The sequence below is a fragment of the Trachypithecus francoisi genome, unplaced genomic scaffold (assembly GCF_009764315.1).
Source record: "Trachypithecus francoisi isolate TF-2019V2 unplaced genomic scaffold, Tfra_2.0 Lachesis_group0, whole genome shotgun sequence".
Lineage (NCBI taxonomy): Eukaryota > Metazoa > Chordata > Mammalia > Primates > Cercopithecidae > Trachypithecus > Trachypithecus francoisi.
Window position 1 is genome coordinate 31,074,453 of NW_022681453.1, and position 21,913 is coordinate 31,096,365.

The following is a 21,913-nucleotide window of genomic DNA, read 5'->3' on the forward strand; positions in this document are numbered from 1 at the left end:
CTGTCACCCAGGCTGGAGTGCTGTGGCCGGATCTCAGCTCACTGCAAGCTCCGCCTCCCGGGTTCACGCCATTCTCCTGCCTCAGCTTCCCGAGTAGCTGGGACTACAGGTGCCGCCACCTCGCCCAGCTAGTTTTTTGTTGTTTTTAGTACAGACAGGGTTTCACCATGTTAGCCAGGATGGTCTCGATCTCCTGACCTCGTGATCCGCCCGTCTCGGCCTCCCAAAGTGCTGGGATTACAGGGTTGAGCCACCGCGCCCGGCCAAGAAGTGGGTTCTTAATAGTTTGTGGTAATTTCCCACCTTAATATGCAAGCCAAATAGTTATCTTGACATGCATAGATACATTAAAAGTACCTGGAAAGATATAAACCAAAGTTTAATTGTGGTTATCTAGGATGATGGGATTGTAAGTATTTTTTAACCATGTAAATGCAGAGATTTTTCTACATTGTCTGTTTTATTTTTATAGTGGGCATGTTTTACTTTCACAGTCATTCGAAACACACCTTTTCTACCTGGAAAAATACAAATTTTACCTTCTTTGAGGCAAGGTGCATTTTCATTTCTAAAATAAAATGTATCTTCAAGTCTTAAAAATATTCTTCACCAGAAAGTAAAGGATTCTCGGCAAAGTTTCAGAAGCAGATCTAGGACCATGACCTTGTGGTGGGTGGTGCTAGGTTAGGAGCAAAAGTACTTTCCTTTCTCTTTTCTATATCCTTCTTCCTTGCTCCATCTTGCACCTCCCTTCCTCCATGCCCAGGGAGTGAATTGATTCTATCAACTTTCAACTATCTTCTTCTATTTCTATGCAGCATATGGACACCATACCACTATGCTCGTTTCTAACCTTAATATATTAATATGTTTTAACCTCAATATATTAATAATGGAACTGTCCAGGTATATATATTTAGTCTTGAGAGCAATTAGGCAAGGAAGGCCCTATTACAGATGAAGCAACTAAGGCTCAGACTTGGCTGAGGTACCACAGTCAGTGTGTAATAGGACTAGAACTCAATCCACCTCTGTCGGGCACAATTTTTATTTTTAATTTATTTAGAGAGGGTCTCATTCTGTCACCCATGCTGGAGTGCAGTGGTGTAGCTCACTGCAGCCTTGAACCTCTGGCCCCAAGTGATCCTCCCACCTCAGCCTCGCAAAGTACTGGGATTACAGATGTGAACTGCACCTGGCCTTGGACACTAAACTCATCCTTTTAATCACTCTGCCTTCCGCCTCCTGCCTCCTCCTTGCTGGGCTTTCCCTACAAGAATCAATGCTTTAGAGTGGGTAGTGGCTCTTCCTCTAGGGATGTACCTGTTTATCATGGTATCTCAGGTACCACGGAGTAGTTGTAGCCATTCTACTTATTAGAAAATATACTGTTTCATTTTAGAAAAATAGCCAGTGTGACCTGATTTATACTCCTCTTAAATAAAAACGTTCGACCATAAGAACTAAACGAAATATCTTCTTGCATAGAAGAAAGCTGCAGTTTTTGCCTGCCAACTGTTCTTCCTCTTCTGATAATAGTACCTCAGTCTTTCTTCCAAGAACCCCTTTCCCATTGCACATAGTTGCAGTGGAATTGTCAATTGTAGGACTTTGTCCTTCTTTAGCCAAGTGATGGGTTGGAATTTGAGCTTGGTCAGTAAGACTGCTACTTCTTGAGTTCACATTCTGAGTGGGTTGGCATGAGAATGGATTGGGCTGGAGTAGATTTATCCCAATGATGAAGTGTCTGTTATATCTTACTGTCTGGCTTCCTGAAGTTAAACTGCTCTGGTTTCCTTCTTTTCTGAAGCTTAGCTGTTTCTTCTGATAACAACAATACCAGCAACAACAGCAAACTACTGTTGTTGTTGTTGCTTCTGAAGTTGTTAGGATGATGATCGTGATGATTAGGGCTGAATTTAACCACAGTTAGTTTCTGTTGCTAGCAACTAAAGAATTCGGTCTGTTGCAACGTTCAAAGCTAGTTTGACAAAAGTGAACTAGGCATTTATTAAAAAACAAAAACAAAAACAAAACAAAACAAACAAAAAACTAACAACCAAACAAAACAACATTCACACACCCCAAACAAAGCTCAATCATAGCAGCTTCACTGGCTGAAGTTCAGACATCAGATGCAGTGTCCTGAAATGAATTTTTATGTCTTCTGCCACATTTGACACTCCCACTTTCTTGCAAACACCCCTATGTTCACTTCCAGGAAGAATCTGAGTTTTGTAAAACTTTTTCATCCACCTATTTTCTCTGATGCCAGGACCAGCATGTGAAGAAATTAAAATCAAGCAGGGAGGTGAGAAGGTGAGCACAAGGAGGTGAGTGTGAGGAGACGGAGGGAGAGAGGGAGGGCTTGTATTTTGGACATTTGTCTTAAAAATAGTTAGAAAAGGTGTGGGGAACACAGAGAAATGGCTCTCCGATGCCATATCTCAGGAACAGGGGTGTGAGAGAGAATTGCTGGGCCAGATCTCAGAGCACCCACCCCAGCCCCCAGCTCTTGGCCCTGAAAGCCAGAATTGAAGAGATTAATGGATTAATCTGCTGTCCTGCTTGATGTGCTCTGACAATCAGGGCCATCAGGAAAGGACAAAAATAAACCTGTGTGCTCTTGAGAGCCATAGGGACCTTGGTGTCCTTTCTCCCATCCCCACTCACGGCCCAGGCCTCACCAACTTGCTGTTAATGGTGACTAGCTTTGCTCAGACTGGGCTGGATGGGCACAGATGGAAAAGGAATAGCACCTCCTCTCTCCTTTCATTTTTTAAAAGATGATCTTTACTACTCTAGCATGCTGAGAGATCATTATAGCACTTGGTCCTCTGTATCTGCAGATTCCACGTTCATGCATTCAACCAACTACAGATCCAAAATATCAAAAATAAGAAATAACAATAAAAAGTAATACAAATAAAACCGATATAGTATGACAACAATTTACATAGCATTTACATTGTATTAGGTTTTATGAGTTATCTAGAGACGATTTAACGTATAAGGGAGAAGGCCAGGTGTGGTGGCTCATGCCTGTAATCCCAGCATTTTGGGAAGCCAATGCAAGTGGATTACTTGAGCCCAGGAGTTCAAAACCAGCCTGGTTAATATAGCGAAACCCTCTCTCTACAAAAAAAATATAAAAATTAGTCTGGCACGATGGCATGCACCTATAGTCCTGGCTACTCGGGAGGCTGAGGTGGGAGAATTACTTGAGCCCAGGAGGTGAAGACCAGCATGGGCAACATAGTAAAACCCTCTCTCTACAAAAAATAGAAAAATTAGTCTGGCATGGTGGCATGCACCTGTAGTCCAACTATATGGGAGGCTGAGGAGGGAGGATCATTTTAGCCCAGGAGGTTGAGGCTGCAGTGAGCTGTGATTATATGACTGCACTCCAGCCTGGGTGACAGAAGGAACCCTAACTCAGAAAAACAAAACAAAACAAAAAAAAGCATATGGGAGGATGTGCATAGGTTATATGCAAATACTATGCTATTTTATATCAGGGACTTGAGCATCTGAGGATTTTGTATTTGAGAAGTCCTGGAACTAATGCTCTGTGCATACCAAGTAATGAATATACTGCCTTAGCAAAACAAGACCGATATCAAAAACTGACTTTTTAAAGTACAGAAATCCTAGAACAATTTGAGATTACTGCTGTTACACTATTTTTTAATGTCATTGCTGTTGGTAAACTGGAATGTGAAGTTGTGGCATTATAGGGTGGAGTGTGTGTGTATGTGAAAGAGAGAGAATTTGGAAGGAGGATATCTGTTGGTTTTGTCTGCTGAGCATATATTCCCCCTGTTTTGGTAAAAAGCAGCCTAATGTTTTATTAAGAAACCATTACATTCTTCCTGAAAATGGTTCCCCTGGGGCTGAGCCTGTACTCAGGTGCCAGAGATGGTGGCTGTCCTAAGCTTTATCCTCCCAGTCTATTTCACCCCTATCCACTGTGATTGATTCAAGAAGGGACAAATGATCCATGTCAGTCCAACTAAGTCACCCCAGGTCTTTGCTAGGGAGCTCAGTAGGGGTGTTCTCTTTGCTCCTGGAGTTGCTGAACTGGTAGGATGTGCCCTGGGGCTGCTAAGGTCTTCCACATGGAGAGAAGCTGACCAAGAAGGAAGTCAACACAGGGATGAGCACAGTGGAGAGGTGTAGGGAAGATACCCATCCCGCTGGTAACTTTGGAGCCTCTGGATCCAGCCATGGCTGAATCCAGGCCTACACGTGGACTTTTAAGTTACTTGAGGAAATAAATGTCTTTTTAGGGTTATCCAGTATGACCTAGGTATTAGTCACTTATAATCCAAAGAGTTCTAAGACAGAGGCCAACGGAGAAGCAATTGGAACCCAGAGTTGGGTAGAGGAAGAGACACCAGCTTCTCCGTAGCCCAAGAATGAAGGGGAAAGGAGAAAGGAAGGTGTAATCAACTTGGAGAGCCCCTAAGTAAAGTGTTAACCCTGAGCTCCTGATAGAGAAGTTTCACTTCAGAGGATTAGACTTCCCTGGAAAAGTGAATCTAAGGCTCTCCAAAGCACTAATGAAGACAGCAGTTAGATCATTAATACCCCACATCCTTTCTTATGTTACTCAAATGCTAACATTAAATATTGAGTAATTTCTCAATGCCTGTATTCTTACCAGACAAAAACAGAAACTATTTCAAATAAATTAGCTACTATAGAGGAAAACATTGGGATCACTATAGATGTAATGGTAACTTCCAGAGACTCATTAGCACGTTGATGACTATTAATTTTCACATTTAATTAATAGAGGGAAATGACATTTTCTTTTAATTTATGCCATTAGTCAAATGAGCTTTCTAATTAAGATTCGCAATCTATAAATTTATAAACTCTGGTGAATGACTCTAACTAGGAGAACTATTGATAGGGGTCTGCTTGGTCTGACAAGGCTTCTACCATTACTCTCCCACTGGCTTCCAGAACTTGAACAAAGAGGGAAAATTAATTTCATCCCCAGGCAGTTTCTAAACAAAACTTTTGTTAAATATATTCAAGTTATTCACTATCATATATCACTGTGATTCCAAGTCTCATTTCTACTCCCCATGAAATTCAACCAAAAAATTGTACCACATCAGATAAAGCAGCAAGTTTGACAGTCATTGGTGATAATGAATGATACTTGTAAAATTTTTAAAGATTTAAATTTGGACAACTATAAAAACAAATTTGACTTCTAAAATAGATCCAAATAAAATTTCATGAAGAAAATGGTGTGTAAAAGGAGTCTGTGGTTGGTCCCAGGAAACATCACGAAGATTATTTACTATTAAACGCTAATTAGCAAACCAATCAATAATATTTTCACAAGATCTAATTGCAGTCTTACTCTCTCCATGAAGGAAGGAGTCAAGTGCTTTAGCAAGTGGGAAGAAGAGATTTGCCAAATCAGGATTTTGCCTCTACGGAGGCTTCAATCAATTAACATATTGAAAGCATCTGTTGTGGGCTGAATCAGATGGGGAGACTAAGTACGTGCTTAGAGCACTAGCAAAGTAGGCACATCAACATTTTTGTTTTGAGATAATTTTCTATCTAATAAATAAAGGAAAGAAGGAAGGAAGGAAATCAGTGAAACAATCCTGGGGGAAAATCAGATTTTGTTAGGTTTTCCTTATACCTAGCTTAAGGTTTATCATTATTACTGTGAATTGTATATAGCAGGATATCATAAGCTTTCAGTGCTTAGGAGCTGGGCTCTAATGGTTGTCATCTAGCCTTTACAACGCATCAGACATTTGGGGCATAGGATTCCAAACACGGAGAGAATTTACCTGGTTCACATTAAAACAGATCAATATAAAATAAAATGTCACTCAGTGACCAAATAATCATATTTGAAAATATGCATATGAGGAAAGCATTGCCAATATGAAGGTTTGGCATGTCCATTTCATAATCATGTACAAATAATAGCCAATATGCACACTAAGAAAGAACAATTATAAAATTTAAAAATATTTGCAGAAATACAAATCCATTTTACTGATAAACTTCTGAGGTCTAGTGGTGACGATTTACCCGTAATACATATTCAGAATGTGTTCTCTCTTTTGTAGATTTTCTCTAGAGAACTGCATTTTGTACAGTGGTCCCAGCTCCAGATACGCAAGCAGCATTTTAGAAAAAAGAATAAGGAAGTTCATGAAGCCACCATCCTTGGGAGGTGCTAACATCCTTTAAAAATGGTATAAGTGGTGAGAAAAATACTCCTGACTCAAAGTCACAGGTTGTGATTTTTCATAGCTGTGTGACCTTGAGTAATTAATTTAACGTCTCTGTGCCTCAGTCGCTTCATCAGTAAAATGAAAATACAATCAGACCTAATTCATAAGACTGTTATATCTTGTATGAAATACAATCAGTATATTGCCTGGTATAAAACTCTGTTGTTAAGTAGCAGCTTACATTTAGTTTTCCCCCAAAACAAAATACTGTTATTTCTTAACATTGTAACCAATCACCAACCCCTTTGCCTTAGGAGGGATGATCCTGTAGTAAACCAAAACGATTGTCCCCATTGCCCTGCAGCTCAGACTCCCCAGGCCTAGGGCTTGAATAGTTTTGGTGTTCTTCTGCACAGCGATTCTCACCTCATAGTAACTCTGCACAGCGTTCATGAAGGCTTCATCAGCCATGATCTGGGTTTCCCCATTGAGGAAAGCCTGAAACCTGTCCTTGACTGTCTGCAGCTGCTGTTTGCTGATCTGTAAGAAACAGAAAAAGAGGGAAATGTGAGCACTTGTTCTAGACAAGGATCGTGGATATTTTATGCTGAAGATGCCAGGCCCATTGGTGTACTGGAGCTGGCTTGCACAGGTGTGTGAGAGCTGATTAGGGAATCTGTGGAAACTTCTGTGAACCAGTGTTAAACACAGCCATTATTTTAAAATAATATAAATAAATTATATTAAAAACAAAGTTAATACACTTTTAATACTTAAAATCCATTGCCTCCTAGTTATTTTACCACATTTCACTTTTATCAGTGCTTCTGAGGTTACTTACACCTATGGCATTTGCATGAGGGAAACTCTATATAAGGGAGTGCTACCACCCATCTCTTCCCAGCTCCACATTCAGTGTTGTCTCATTGGCAGCTTCATATCAGCCAAGGTGGGAGTATTTATACCATGGAAATTGGCAAATGCTACAAAACAGTTTTTTTTTTTCTCCCGAGAGATGGTTGTTAAACATGTAATAGCAAGCACGGCACTGCACATACCCCTCTGGTGGTCTGAAATACCTTGATAAATGAAGTATGACCATATGCAGTGGTTTTCAAACCTTATTGTTGTTAGTACATCCATGATCACATGACAGATGATGTTTGGGTGCAGGATACACTTCTGGGTTGTGGCATAGAGAATTTGGGTACTAGGTTATGTGCAATTCCTTGCCTATCAATCCCACCTTTCTTTCTTAGGAAAACATTCCTAAAAGATTCATACTCATTCCTCTTCCTCACCCCTTATCTGGTTCTATCCCACCATCCATCAGGTATCAATGCAGGCAGCACTAATTTATGAAGCCCTTCCCAGCCCCTAGGCTAGGGGCAGATCATCCTGCTTTGTGATTCCACAGCACACTGTTTATTTAACTGCTTGATGATGATTAAATTTGTTACATGATGTGTCTTTTCTTGCTATCTTATTCATCGATGTTTTCCCAGGGCATAGCTAACTGCCTTACATGTGCCAGACACTCAGGGCTGATTGCATGAATGAATGAATGAATGGAGTGTACGCAAGACATGTTATTTTCAGGTATCTTTTCATTGGTTCTAATTTATATAAAATATGTATATTAAAAAGTCAGCCAAAACTTTGCTGTTTTAAAAGTTAAAAACTTTTAACTCTGAAAAAGTTAAAAACTTTTGACTCTGAAAAAGTTAAACTTTTTATAAAAAGTTATGCTTTATAATTGATCATGAGAAATTACATCTGAGAACCACTGTTCTAGTGGAAAAAGTAAGAAGATCAGTCCAGTACCAGTTCTGTTGGCCACTGTGTCATCTGGGGAAAGCTACTTATATTCTGCATTGACCTGTGAAGAGCCAGCCTTTCTGGATCAGGGCTGGGTTTAAATAAATTTTATCTCATCCTTAGTTTTCTCACTTGGAAAATGGTGGTGATTCTAATTACCCACTGTCCTGGGATAGTTATAGTTATTCAATAACATAATAAGCTCTTTTAAAATATTAAAACTTTTTATATAAATCCAAGTGATTTTACCATTAGAGTCAATATAATTAGAAAATAAAGTTTAAAGCTTTAGGAGACGCAAAGCCAGCATGAGTTTTGACTCAGTCAATAAACAAAACCAAAACAGAATTTTGTTTGTGACACAGATGGAAGCTGGGCGCTTTCATTAATTTTTGTATCTTTGGAAGAAGTTGGGGAATAGTGAAGTCAAGGGTAGATTAAAAGGGGTTAGAAATTTATCAGACTCATATTTGTTACATTCTAGGGCACCACTATATAATGTTAGCCACATGTATAATTTTAAGTTTTATAGTAGCCACATTAAAAAATAGAAACAGGTGAAATGAATTTTGATATACTTTATTTAACCCAGTATAGCCAAAATAACGTTTCAACATGTAATCAGTATATAAATTATTAATGAGACAGTTTATGTTAAAAAAAAAAATGCTATGCCTTTGGAATCTGGTGTAGTTTACCCTTACAACATATCTCAATTCAGAGTAACCAAATTGCAAGTGTTCAATAGCCACAGTGGCTAGTGGCTATTGCACTGGACCAGTTCAGACCTAAAGCATGGAATAAACTCACTTCTAAGTTGCTTAAGCTTTCCTGCTCTGACCCATGGATATTGATATGTGAAATTGAAGAGAAAATCATAGTTATTTTTTATGTGCTTAAAACCATTTGAACTGAAATATTAGGTAGCAGTTGATTTGCTCATAAAAATGATACTTATAACATAAATTTATTTTAAGCAGACCAGCCTTAATCTAGTTCACAAATCCTAACAGTATAGGACCAACCAAGGCATCTCACAGGATTTCTTGCTCAGAATTCCTTCTAAAACAGTGTCAATACCAGCTTTGCGTGATTTTGGGAGTAGGGTGGGATGACAGGGCAGGAGAGGAATGGAGGCCTATAGACCTCGCTTTTGTCTTAAATGATTAAGTAATTGAAATAAAATTATGCACACACCATATGAATGTTCAAGATTGATTGTTGACCCAGGCCAAATCTATTATCTCTCTTACCTTTCCTTAAATAAGCATGGTACTCATTTAGTTAAGAAATATTTGGCGGGGTGTGGTGGCTCACGCCTGTAATCCCAGCACTTTGGGAGGCCGAGGTGGGTGGATCACAGAGCCAGGAGATCGAGACCATCCTGGTCAACACGATGAAACCCTGTCTCTACTGAAAATATTAAAAAAAAAACTAGCCGGGCATAGTGGCGGGTGCCTGTAGTCCCAGCTACTCGGGAGGCTGAGGTAGGAGAATGGTGTGAACCTGGGAGGCAGAGCTTGTAGTGAGTGGGAGATCGCACCACTGCACTCCAGTTTGGGCGACAGAGCGAGACTCCGTCTCAAAAAAAAAAAAAAATTTATAGAGCACGCACCTTCTGCCCAGCCCTGCACCGGACACTAAGGGTTCAGTGGTCAACACACACAACCCCTGATCTCACCCATTATTTCTTAGGGCTGGGCACTAAGGAATCAAAAGAAATAAGGGCTTTTCTTCAGGGATCTTATAGTCTAAGTGGAGAGGAAAAGGCAAACAAAAAAGCACATAAAATTATGATTCAGGATTTCAGAGAAAAGAAATTACAGAATATAAAACTCTCAATGGAGAAAGGAGCTAAGGAACTTCAGGAACATTAATTTTAGTCAAGTTCAGAGAACACACATCACAAAGCCACACAAAGCATCCCTTGCTTCCCTAGTCACATTAAGCTGTCAGCAGGAGAGTTGGGGGCATGGACTTTAGTGGCAGAACTTTATGTCTGGGTTTTGCCACCTACTGGTTTATAATTCACTACTTTTCTCACCACTAATTCAACAAGCCTAGTGTTTAGTTACTCAACTCACTAGTCGTGTCTCCCTGGGCAAATGACTAACCTCTCTAAAGCTCAGTTTTCTCATTGGTAAAATGGGGCCAATATTGACCTCATAGGGTTGTTGTGAGGATCAAGATAAGCAAAATACTCACTGCAGAACTTAGTACAGGATGAATGCTCAATACATCTTCTCTATTGTGATGATTCATTCTCATCTTTATTTTTAAGAAAACAAAAACAAAAACAAACAAACAAACAAAAACAGAGTCTCACTGTTGCCCAGGCTGGAGTGCAGTGGTGTGATCTCGGCTCACTGCAATCTCCGCCTCCTGCGTTCAAGTGATTCTCGCGCCTCAGCCTCCCAAGTAGCTGGGACTACTGGTGCGTGCCTCTACACCTGGCTAATTTTTGTAGTTTTAGTAAAGATGAGGTTTCACCATGTTGGCCAGGCTGGTCTCGAACTCCTGACCTCAGGTGATCAACCCGCCTCGGCCTCCCAAAGTGCTAGAATTATAGGCACGAACCACTGTGCCCACCCTAATTCTCATCTTTGAGTGTTTGCACATACTGTTCCCTTGAGAATGCCTGCCTCTGGGGACATTTCACATGTACACGTCTTTAAATTTAGTGCATGCACTCCCTTCCAGACTCCTCAGGTGGAGGTCGCTATTTTCTCAGCATTTTGTTCACAGTCCTATGGGTGCATGTTTTATGTGGTGAAGTAGTTATTTATTTAAACTCAAGTGCTCAGAGGCAGAATCATGAGTCAGGAGTTGAGAGCACAGGCTTGGCGTCCAAGAGACGCAGGTTCAAGTCCTGGTGATACCACTCACTTCCAAGCTGGATGACCTTAGGCAAGCTACTTTCCCTAAGCCTTGGTTCCTCCTTAAAAAATTTGGATGATAAAACCGACCTCCTAAAGTTACTAAAAAGATGAAAAGGAAATGAGGTAATATATCTCAAGATCTCAGCACATGGCCTGGCAAAAAAGAAGAGCCAAATGATAAGGGGCAGATGATAAACTCAATGGCCTCCAAGGCCCTGCATGACGTACCCTGACTTTGACTTGCTCCACTCTGCTCTTTACTCACTCTGGTAGCCAGCACACTGGTGTCTTTTTTACTTCTCAGCTGTGCCCTGACTTTTCTTGCCTGAGAGCCTTTGCCCTTGCTGTTCCCTTCGCCAGGGATGTTCTTCTGGTTTTCCCCGTGGCTGGCCCCTTAGGATTCAGCCGAGCCAGCATATCCTGGGAAGCGCTTCCCTGACCATCCAGTCTACAGTAATGTTCCCCTAGCTAATCTCTGTCACAGTGCCCTGACACCTGAGCATTTCCTGCACAGTCATTATCACAGTTAGCACTTATCTTCTCTAAGGTCAAATTATTTAATTTAACATGTACATAGAAAAATATACTTTATCAGCACAGAGTATGAAGAGTTCTTTCTTCTTCCTTTTTTTTTTTTTTTTTTTTTTAAGACAGAGTCTTGTTCTGTTGCCCAGGCTGGAGTGCAATGGTGCCATCTCAGCCCACTGCAAACTTCGCCTCCTGGATTCAAGTGATTCTCCTGCCTCAGTCTCCTGAGTAGCTGGGATTACAGGCAAGCACCACCATGGCCAGCTAATTTTTTTATTTTTAGTAGATATGGGGTTTTGCCATGTCAATCAGGCTGGTCTTGAACTCCTGGCCTCAAGTGATCCACCTGCCTTGGCCTCCCAAAGTGCTGGGATTATAAGCATGAACTGTTATGCCCAATCAGTATAAGAAATTCTCACAAAGTAAACTTTTCCAGATAACAAACTTTCATATCAAGATAAACGTTACCCAGACCCCAGAAGCTCCTGCATACTCCCAAAGTCATTCCTTCCTCCAAAAGTGACCACTAGCCTGACTTCTATTATCATAGATGAGTGTTGCCTGTTTTTGAACTTGATATCAATACTATCATACATGATGAGATTCATCCATGTGGTTAGGAGTAGCAATAGCTGGTCCCTTCTCATTGCTGGGTAGTATTCCATTTTACAGGTATACCACAATTTATCCATTTTCCTATGATGCCTATTAGGGCCTTCTTTATTTTAAAATTATACCTACTTTTCATTATCTCTCTCTTCACAAGAATGTATGTTTCACAAATACAAGGACCCTATCTGTCTTGTTCACTATTGTGCTTCTTGTTTATAGCTGTACACTTCTGTCTCGTTTACTGCTATGCACATAGTGGGCTCTCAACAAATGTTTGCTGAATGAATACATGAGCTTATTAAGGGCTTAATGTATACCAGGCACAGTGTTAGGCTCTGGCAATATGACAGTATCAAGGCGCAATCTTAGCTCTAGAGTTTCTCACAACTGAGTCAGAAATCACATACTCATCTTTGACTTCTTAATACCCTTTGCCAATTACATGAGTGAATAAAAATCTTACTTAGAAGCTTGCAAAAGCCAGTCTAAGAATCAACTGTGGGACAGAGTTTGTCTCTGGTTAAAAGTTAACTGACTTAGATAGGATTGAACCCAAAAGGTGACCTTGCATGAATAAACTGAAATAATTGGCCCAGAGTACCTGACAGTACAACTCTAAATAAACAAATGAGCTTCAATGAGCTGCTTACAGAGAGAATCCTCCTGAAATAGAAGTCCACCTAAAAGGATTGAATATGTATAGAAACCACTTGTGCATCAAGGTCAGAATTCAGAATTGCAGTAATGAATTCCAAGCAGAAAACCTGAAAAGATGGAAGGTGATTATTGTAGAAGAAAGTGCTGTAGCAGCGTTTGCTAGAACTATTCAAGCATTCTTGGTTCCATCTACCTCATTAACCAAAGCCTGAAAATCCCCACTGCATTTCAGGCAGTTTGTAATTTACTGAAGCATTCTGGAGAAGCGTGAAATGTGATCTATAGTGAGGAGAAAACCACATGTTCTAAGTGTTGGTCTCAGGAGGGGCGATGTTGAAGTCAGAGGAAGCTCAGGTCAGATCCTAGCTCTGCTATGAGACTTTGGTCAAGTAGTTGGCTTTGGGTTTTTCCTCTGTAAATGGGGGAAAGCAATATCTACTTTACAGAGTCTTTGTGAAAACTAGGTGGGATTATATATGTATAATATATATATTTATAATACCTATAATAATATATAGCATAGTATCTGGCATAGAGTAAGGACCCAATATTAAAAACAATATAAGAAGTATTTGTTTCCCTATCATTTATCTTTTATCTTCTTTCAATGCTTTTTTTATTCACTCAGCCTTTTGAAGGTATCATTGATGTGGTATTCCTTACCTCAGTCTTTCTTGGCCCTTCTAGTTTAGAGGCTGGAAAGGCAATTACTACCTTCCCAGTTCCTCTTGCAATTTTAGGTGGCCATGTAATAGAGGTGGAAAACTACTGGGGGCATCTTCTGGAGAAATATTTGAAATCCTCATGAAAATGAGCATACTCGGTGGTATAACCCTTTCCTTTCCTGCTGCCCCTTCTTCTGCTGAGAATACAAATCTGTTTCTACAGCCATGGTATCTATCTCATGACCATCCAGGAAAGGCCAAGAGCATCACAGAAATGTGGTCCTTACATTTTTGGGTGGCTGAACAAATGTTCGTAAACACCCACCTCTGGCTTTTTCATTATGTGAGAAAAAAATGAATTTCTACTTGTTCAAGTCACTGTATGTTTTCTCTTACTGGCAGCCAAATGCATTCCTAATGGATACACATGGTTTACAATAATCATGGAAGAATGCATACTTACTAAGATGCTTATTGGCTAATACGTCTCCTATTGCAACAACAACTGTACCAGAAAGAAGGCGGAAGCAATGCTTACTGTAAAAGAAGGAATCTCAAATACCTGCATTCTAAGCATAGGCAGCAGTGAGTAGAAAAATATCTTTGGGCATAAGGAGATGTTCCAGTTATATACATAAATTAGGTCCTTTTCTACTTAAAGTATAATGTCAGCATTGTATATTATAATTTTTTTTTTTTTTTTTGAGACGGAGTCTCACTCTGGTGCCCAGGCTGGAGTGCAGTGGCACAATCTCGGCTCACTGCAAGCTCCACCTCCCGGGTTCATGCCATTCTCCTGCCTCAGCCTCCGGAGTAGCTGGGACTACAGGCGCCCGCCACCACGCCCAGCTAATTTTTTGTATTTTTAGTAGAGATGGGGTTTCATCGTGTTAGTCAGGATGGTCTCGATCTCCTGACCTCGTGATCCACCCGCCTCGGCCTCCCAAAGTGCTGGGATTACAGGCGTGAGCCACCGTGCCCGGCCTACAATTTTTAATATAAGCTATGCTTTTTCTTTTTTAAAAAAAGAAATCATTATCTGGGAAAAAAGGAGACAGGTTTTAAAAGCTTTTCTTTATTATAGGTAACTGGAAAAATGTCAACTCAACAAGTGCTTAAAATTATCAGCTAATCTAGAGATATTACGGCAACGTTTATTTAATTTCTTTTTCTTGAAGACTTCAAACATTTATATTAGGCCATGAATTTTATTAACAAATAAAATACCCCCTTTCTACAACCAGACCAAATATTGTCTACTCTAAATGAAGTCCTGCTTTTAGAAAATTTAGAAATCGCCTCATCTTAACCAAATATTTACTTATTTACATAAAGTTCTTCTCAGCTTTTATATTATATATATATTTACATAACATACTCTGAAAAAGGCATTTTAAGTGAGTTTTATTTAGCTTGAAGAAAAAATCTGAAAGACTTTATCATGGCAAAATATAAATGAGTAATTCTGAAATGCAAGTTGAAGGGGGAAAACATGTTGAAGGTGGGAAGAATTATGATGAGGCTGTCACCCTGGACTTCCCTTTGGAACATGGTTTCCCAAAATTCAACTATTCAAATCATAATTCAATTATTTAAGTAATACTCCCATGAGTATGTCCTCCCCATGTACTAACTGTACTATTAACTTTTTGTTTTTGCATTAAACATATATCAAATCACTTTCTTTTTCTTAACTAAAACTTGTTCTAAGCAATAATATCTGAAACCATAAGCTTTATGTAGTTTTATTTAGTAGCTATAGTTAAAATAGATATGTTCCATCCTCTTGCATACCTATACCACATTGTACAAAATGCTTCTTTAGAAAAAATGTCAAAGTCTGCTATATATAACAGTTCTTGTTAACTTTTTAAAAATTTAGGGTAGCAGTTGAATATAAGTTAATTACTACTTTAAAAAATTAGCTCAATTTTAAAATTATTTAATAATAGAAATACCAATCAGCATGCTATTCCTAAAGATCTATTTTGGGGCAGAAGAGAAAGAATAAAGACCTGTAAGTTGGCCACATGATACTCTAACAAAGAGTTCTATGACCTACAGGGAAAGGAACTTGAAGACATAATTTCAACGTTGATTGAGATGGGATTCTCCCAACCAACAATTATCTAGTAGAAGAGGAAAAAAATAGGAAAAATGCATTTAGAAGGTGAGTTGGGGCTAAAGATTGGATTGAAGATCAAAAGAGAAGAGGAAAAGGATCAAAGGGGAAGAAGAAGAGAAGGAGGTCTATTTTTCGCCCTTCCACCCACAAAGCTCTTAAAAGTTGTTCTTTAGTAGGACAAATGTTCTACCCTTGAACCCAGTAACATTTAAAAAAAAAAGAACATATTTTTCCAAGTTGGAGGTACTCAGGCAGTACTCACATGGATTCTTCTAGCATGTGGTCAAATAAGGAGTTCTAGAGCCAAAGATCTCATTAAGAGTTAGTTGGCAAGTTGCCATCATTCTCAAACTTTTTGATTTCAAGTCTCTTTCACCTGCTAAAAGTCACTGAGGACTGCAAAGAGGTTTTGTTTATGTAAGTTGTTTTATAGCTATTAATAAATACTATAGTGATATTAAAACTGAGGAGTTTAAAATACTAACTTGTTAAAAAAACAATAAACTCATATGTTAAACTGAAATAATACCCTTTTATGAAAATAATATTTTCCAAAAGAAAATAATAGTGAAGACTGGCAACATTTTATAGCATCGCAAATATCTTTTAGAGATTGGTAGAGGACAGTTAGATCCTAATTTCTTTCTCTGCATTCAGTCTGTTGTGAAATGCTGTTTTGGTTGAAGTATATGAAGAAAATCTGGCCTCCCACAGATAGGTTGTTGGAAAACTGAGAGATACTGTAAGAACCTTTTCAGATAAATGGGATAGTCTTCCTGATACCATACCAAAGCCCAAGTGGTGGTATTTTCTTGAAAGTTAGATATAATGTAAAAATCAGACACTATATCAATGAACTTTCTATACTCAATTAAAACCCATTGATCTGTCTTGCTATTTGAATGAATCTTTTACCCATAAGTGGTTTTTTTATTTTATTTTTGTTTTGTTTTGTTTTTGAGACAGTCTCTCACTCTGTCACTCAGGCTGGAGTGCAGTGGTGTGATCTCGGCTCATTGCAACGTCTGCCTCCCAGGTTCAAGTGATTCTCATGCTTCAGTCTCCCAAGTAGCTGGAATTACAGGCGTGCACCATCACACCCAGCCAATTTTTGTATTTTATTTTTTTTTTAGTAGAGATAGGTTTTCACCACGTTGGCCAGGCTGATCTCAAACTCCTGGCATCAAACAATCTGCCCACCTTGGCCCCCAAAAGTGCTAGGATTACAGGCATGAGCCACTACTCCTGGCCCATAAGTGATTTTATTTTTTAAAAATCATACATTGGTCATGTCAAAAATGAATTGAGTGAGTTATGTTAATTTTCCAAATGTTCACACATTTCATCACACAATACATAAAAAAATCATATGACTTAATATTGCCACTGATATCAAAAAAATCTTTAGGTATTAAGAAACTGTCCAGATTATGGTGGTGATTGAAATCTCAAATTTTATTATTGGCAAAAAATATTGTCAGTTGTTTTTCTTGAAATAACAGGCTCTCTCCATTTACTTTATAGAAAACATCTATGAAATACCTACATTTGTGTGTTGTTTTCCCAAGTAAAAATGATATTCCATTTTTTAAAAAGGCTTGTTTAGTTGGCAACTCAGACAAGTCCCTTCCCATGAGACAACCGTTGTCCTTCCTTATGCTACCTAAGTGCTTTATGTAGTTACCATTTCATTGTATAGAATATTAAAAAGGTGTGTGCCCAAGAATCAACATTTAATAAAATTAACACTTCCTATGGTTTCATCAAGGAAAGTATTCCGTGAAGTTGGCCATTTTTAAGCAGGAAGTACATGGCCACGAGAAATATAATGATTACTAGTACAGTTTGACACCACTACCTTGGTTTGTGCGAAAGTACCAGCAGTCTTCCTCATCATTGCTTTCTCATCATTATTGATAATGTTAACATAGTGAGAAAAAAAAGCATGTAATGTCTTGGCATTACTAGGAAAATCACCTTGCAGACTTCCAAGGGCATGTGGACTACGCTTTGAGAACCACTGCTCTAGTGAATCAATGAATCTTCTAGTAGTGAATCTACTACCAGCAAGGTAGTAGTCAGGAGGAGAGTGCTAGGGTATAGTCTTGGAGAAATTAGCATGAGAATATAACAAGCAGAGAACAGAACATGGTATAGGGGCTTGCATGCCAAACTGAGGAGCTGGGCATTAATTCAAAGAATGGTGGGAAAGTATTGAAGTGTTTTACATAGGAGAGTGACATGGTTTAAGAACACGTAGAATTGGCTGGGCGCAGTGACTCACGTCTGTAATCCCAGCACTTTGGGAGGCCGAGGCGGGCAGATCACGAGGTCAGGAGATCGAGACCACCCTGGCTAACACAGCAAAACCCCATCTCTACTAAAACTACAAAAAATTAGCCAGGCGTGGCGGTGGGTGCATGTAGTCCCAACTACTCAGGAGGCTGAGACAGGAGAATAGCGTGAACCTGGGAGGCAGAGCTTGCAGTGAGCAAGTGCACTGCACTCCAGCCTGGGCGACAGAGCGAGACTCCATCTCAAAAAAAAAAAAAAAAAAAAAAAGAACATGCAGAATCAGGGAATAGGAATGAGTTCTGGGGGTTAGCATAGAATCAGGAGAATATTTCAGGCTTGCTGTGATATTTGAAGAGAAGAGGATCCTAAATAGAATCTAGAATCTCAGTTTGCAGAGACAGGGATAGCTGGGAAAAGAGGAAGGCTGTAAGGAGAAAAGGTGAGAGAGAGATGAGGAGGGCATTCCAGGTTGAGGGTACAAAATGGGTGAGGAAAGACAAAGATGAGAAACTGTGGGTCCTTCTTGGAGGACACAGCAAGAATCTCTTTTGTTAATTACAATCTATACCCTGCCGACTCCAAAAACAAGGATTAGAGGCGGCTGTCTGAGTATGCACAACAGAGGAGTCTAAAAATAAAGTCACAACTATTAGAAATGAAACCGCAGATTGTTCCATTTGGCTGGAGCTCAGATTAAAATACTAGCACAGCAACATATGAAATCACTAAATCTCCACATACCATCTTGGGTCTTATAAGGTTTAATAGTGAACTTTATCAGTAGCAATTATTTCCAGAGAAAAAGTTGAAAAAATCTGAATGCAGTCTGTGTACAGGTTATATGTGGCACTAATGTAACATTCACAAACTGTGACCATGAGCTTCACTGAAATTGATTTAGATAAGAACCTTATTGTGTCAGCATGAACAGGGAGAGGAGGTACAAGTGATTGGCAGTCACTTTTCAGGCTGCTGGGGGATGTGGAGGAATGTGGAGACTTTGACTGGTTGTTCTAACAATTGCCATTCAGGATCCAGAATAGCAGAGAGTAAAAACAGGACAAAGAGTGAAGGTGATCTGAAACTGGGAAATACAAAAAACACAAGTGTACACCCTAATGTAAACTAGGATCTTTAGTTAATAATAATGTATCTGTACTGGCTCATCAACTGTAACAAATAGAGCACACTAATGCAAGATGTTAATGATGGGGGAAACTGTTGGAGTTAGGGGGATACGGGGTATATGGGTACTCTGTACTTTCTGCTCAGTTTTTCTATAAACCTAAAACTGCTCTAAAAAATAAAGTGTATTAGTTAAAGAGACACACACATGTGCACATAGAGACCTTCTATAAAGGGATCCAAATACAGCAGCACATGATGCAGGCCTAAGCATGCCCAGGGAAGAACAGAAAATTCTATCGCTCAAGCCTGTCCTGATATTCAGAAGCAGGAAAGAATAAAAAGCCATCAGCATTTCTGAGTTTCATCATCTCATGTCTTATGGCAATATGAGCTGGCTGAATTGTACTGAGGTTTCAGAGATTTTTCTGCACCCACAAATGAGTTCTGGCTTATTAAAATGATATTTATCATTGGCTCGCTTCTCCCGCTGTTATTTTATATTATTGATAATTTAAAGGCATCAGTGATTTAATGACTCTTGCTCCATTTAACAGAGAAATAGCTTTGGTTCCTTTTGGAAGCAGTGGAGAGGTTGAACCTCCCTCAGGTTGACTGACACTGCTGGTCCTATCAATGGACAAACAGTGTATATTTCATGTATTGGTAAACACGTGGGGATGCTTCATGGAATATCACTGCAATCACTTTGGAGATAGCTCCTTTTTCCCCTTATAATATTTGGTTGCAAGAAATGTCGAGATCATTGTCCCTGTGGTTAGTTAACAATTGTTCAAATTTCATTTTTTAGTAAGTCAATTTTTTTAGTAACTCCGCTGATGCATTTTAAAGCTATTAATGCCATTTAAAAGCCTTTCTGCATTTTCCCTTCACTTTCTTTACTTGGCAAAATCATGTTTGTCTATCAAAATGCTACTTCAGATCACTTCTCTCTGATGGCTCCTTCCAGCCCCTGAATGATACCTCTTTAGTCTGAATTCCCTCATCCCTGACTCGGTATTTATTATATGATTGATATATGGCATGAACTTTAAGTCTATCTTGCATCAGCATTACCCATGAAGCTTGCAGAAAATATTGATGCCTATACACCCACCACAGACCCACTTACTCAGAATGGCTGGGAATAGAAACCCAGGTATGTACAAGTTTAGAAACTTCACGAGCATTTTCTGACATACGCCAAAGTTAAGAGCCACTGCAAGAAACACCTGCTGAATCAACTGAACTATGGTATATTTTTATAAAGGATTAAAGGTATTTTCTATTCTCTTTAGTATGAGTTAAATATTCTGCAACTTCATGTGAAATAGAAACTAGATTTTTCTTTTTCAGAAAGAACATTTACTTTTTTTTTTTTTTTTGAGATGGAATCTTGCTGCTCTGTCACCTGATGGCATGATCTCAGCTCACTGCAACCTCCACCTGCCGGGTTCAAGCAATTCTGTCTCAGCCTCTCAAGTAGCTGGGATTACAGGGCATGTGCCGCCATGCCTGACTAATGTTTGTATTTTTAGTAGAGACAGGATTTTGCCATATTGGCCAGTCTGGTCTCGGACTCCTGACCTCAGGTGATCCACCCACCTTGGCCTCCCAAAGTGCTGGGATTATAATAACCTCTTTTGCTTTCTTGCCAAATGCCTTTGGAGCTGGTGCTTTTGGGGCTGGAGTGTTTTGACCCTTCTGAGATTCCAAAGGAGGCACTGCCTTCTGGCCTTTGGTTTTCTGGGCAGGAACCTTCTGGGTTGCAGCCTTCTTGCACTCGGTGGTCATCTTTTTTTTCTGTAACTTTAGCAGCAGCACTCTTAATAGCAGGTGCTTTTTTGGAAGAGGTTTTCAGGAGAGCTGCCTTTGAAGCTTCTTAACTTCATTCTTGATTATTCTGCTCCCCATTTTGCCTTCATGACTTTAAAATGATCAAAATCTGCCATCTTGGCTTTCCCTTCTCTGGCTTCAATCTTCTTTGCCCATCATGTGGCTGCCCATTTTGTGTTGTCTGCCTTCTGCCAGGCTTGTGGGACATAATTCTGGTGGGTACTGTGTGGAAACTTGAGGATGAAATCAGTGAGCTGCATGCATTTGAAAGGCATAGCCTGTCTCCTTACCTGAGTGCAAGGCCCTTTGACCAAAGCCCCATTCTGATCAATAACATCTACAGTTGTGACCAATTTTTCCAGCATAAGGTCCAAAGAAGATGTAGGTTACCTGACCAACCTCCACGAAGCTCCTCAACACAATGTCAGTGGCATTCAGTGAGAAGGAAACTAGATTTTTCAATGCGGTTTTAGAAGACTAAACTAGGAGACAGTAGATGGTACAGTGAAGCAGATTCAGGGGTAACATAAGGATAAAATTCTGTTATTTTGAACACTTTTAAAATGAATTAGGTTGCCATTTGATGCAGTTTCTCGTCATTGAGAGTATTTGCTTGTTTAGAAAGGATTCATCATTGAACTCAGGGCCAGTGGCTACCGCAGCCCCTTGCACATAGAGTTTATGGTACTTTATTTCATAGGTTTTTTTTTTTTTTTCTTCCAGGCTGATCTCAAACTCCTGGGCTCGGGCAACGCTCCCACTTTGGCCTCCCAAAATGCTGGGATTACAGGCATGAGCCACTGTGCCTGGCCCCAGAGGCATTTTCTAAATAGAAAAATGATCCAAAACTTGAAAATACAGACTGGGCAACATAGCGAGATCCCATACCTCAAAACTTTTTCAAAAAATTAGCCAGGCATAGTGGTGCATGACTGTGGTCCCAGCTACTTTGGAGGCTGAGATGGGAGGATTGCTTGAGCCCAGCAGCTTGAAGTTGCAGTGACCTATGATGGTACCACTGCACCCCAGCCTGGGTAACAGAGGCCCATCTCAAAAAAAATTAAAATTATAAATTAAACTTGAAAATAAAAATAAAAGATGAACGTGTCACCTAGTTTGTGATGAAGGACACTGTGTAAAAAGTTTGGAGAATGA

At 39.6% G+C, this 21,913-nt stretch overlaps 1 protein-coding gene across 14 annotated transcripts in view; it reads right to left on the bottom strand.

Annotated features, from left to right (window-relative positions):
• The window catches only part of CADPS (calcium dependent secretion activator), a 487,588-nt gene that overhangs the window by 366,644 nt on the left and 99,031 nt on the right, over positions 1–21,913 (bottom strand). For all 14 annotated transcript variants that reach the window (XM_033210318.1, XM_033210317.1, XM_033210316.1 and 11 more), the window contains exon 2: positions 6,645–6,758. In XM_033210318.1, coding sequence (XP_033066209.1) covers positions 6,645–6,758 — 114 coding nt within the window. The remainder of the gene's footprint in view (positions 1–6,644; positions 6,759–21,913) is intronic.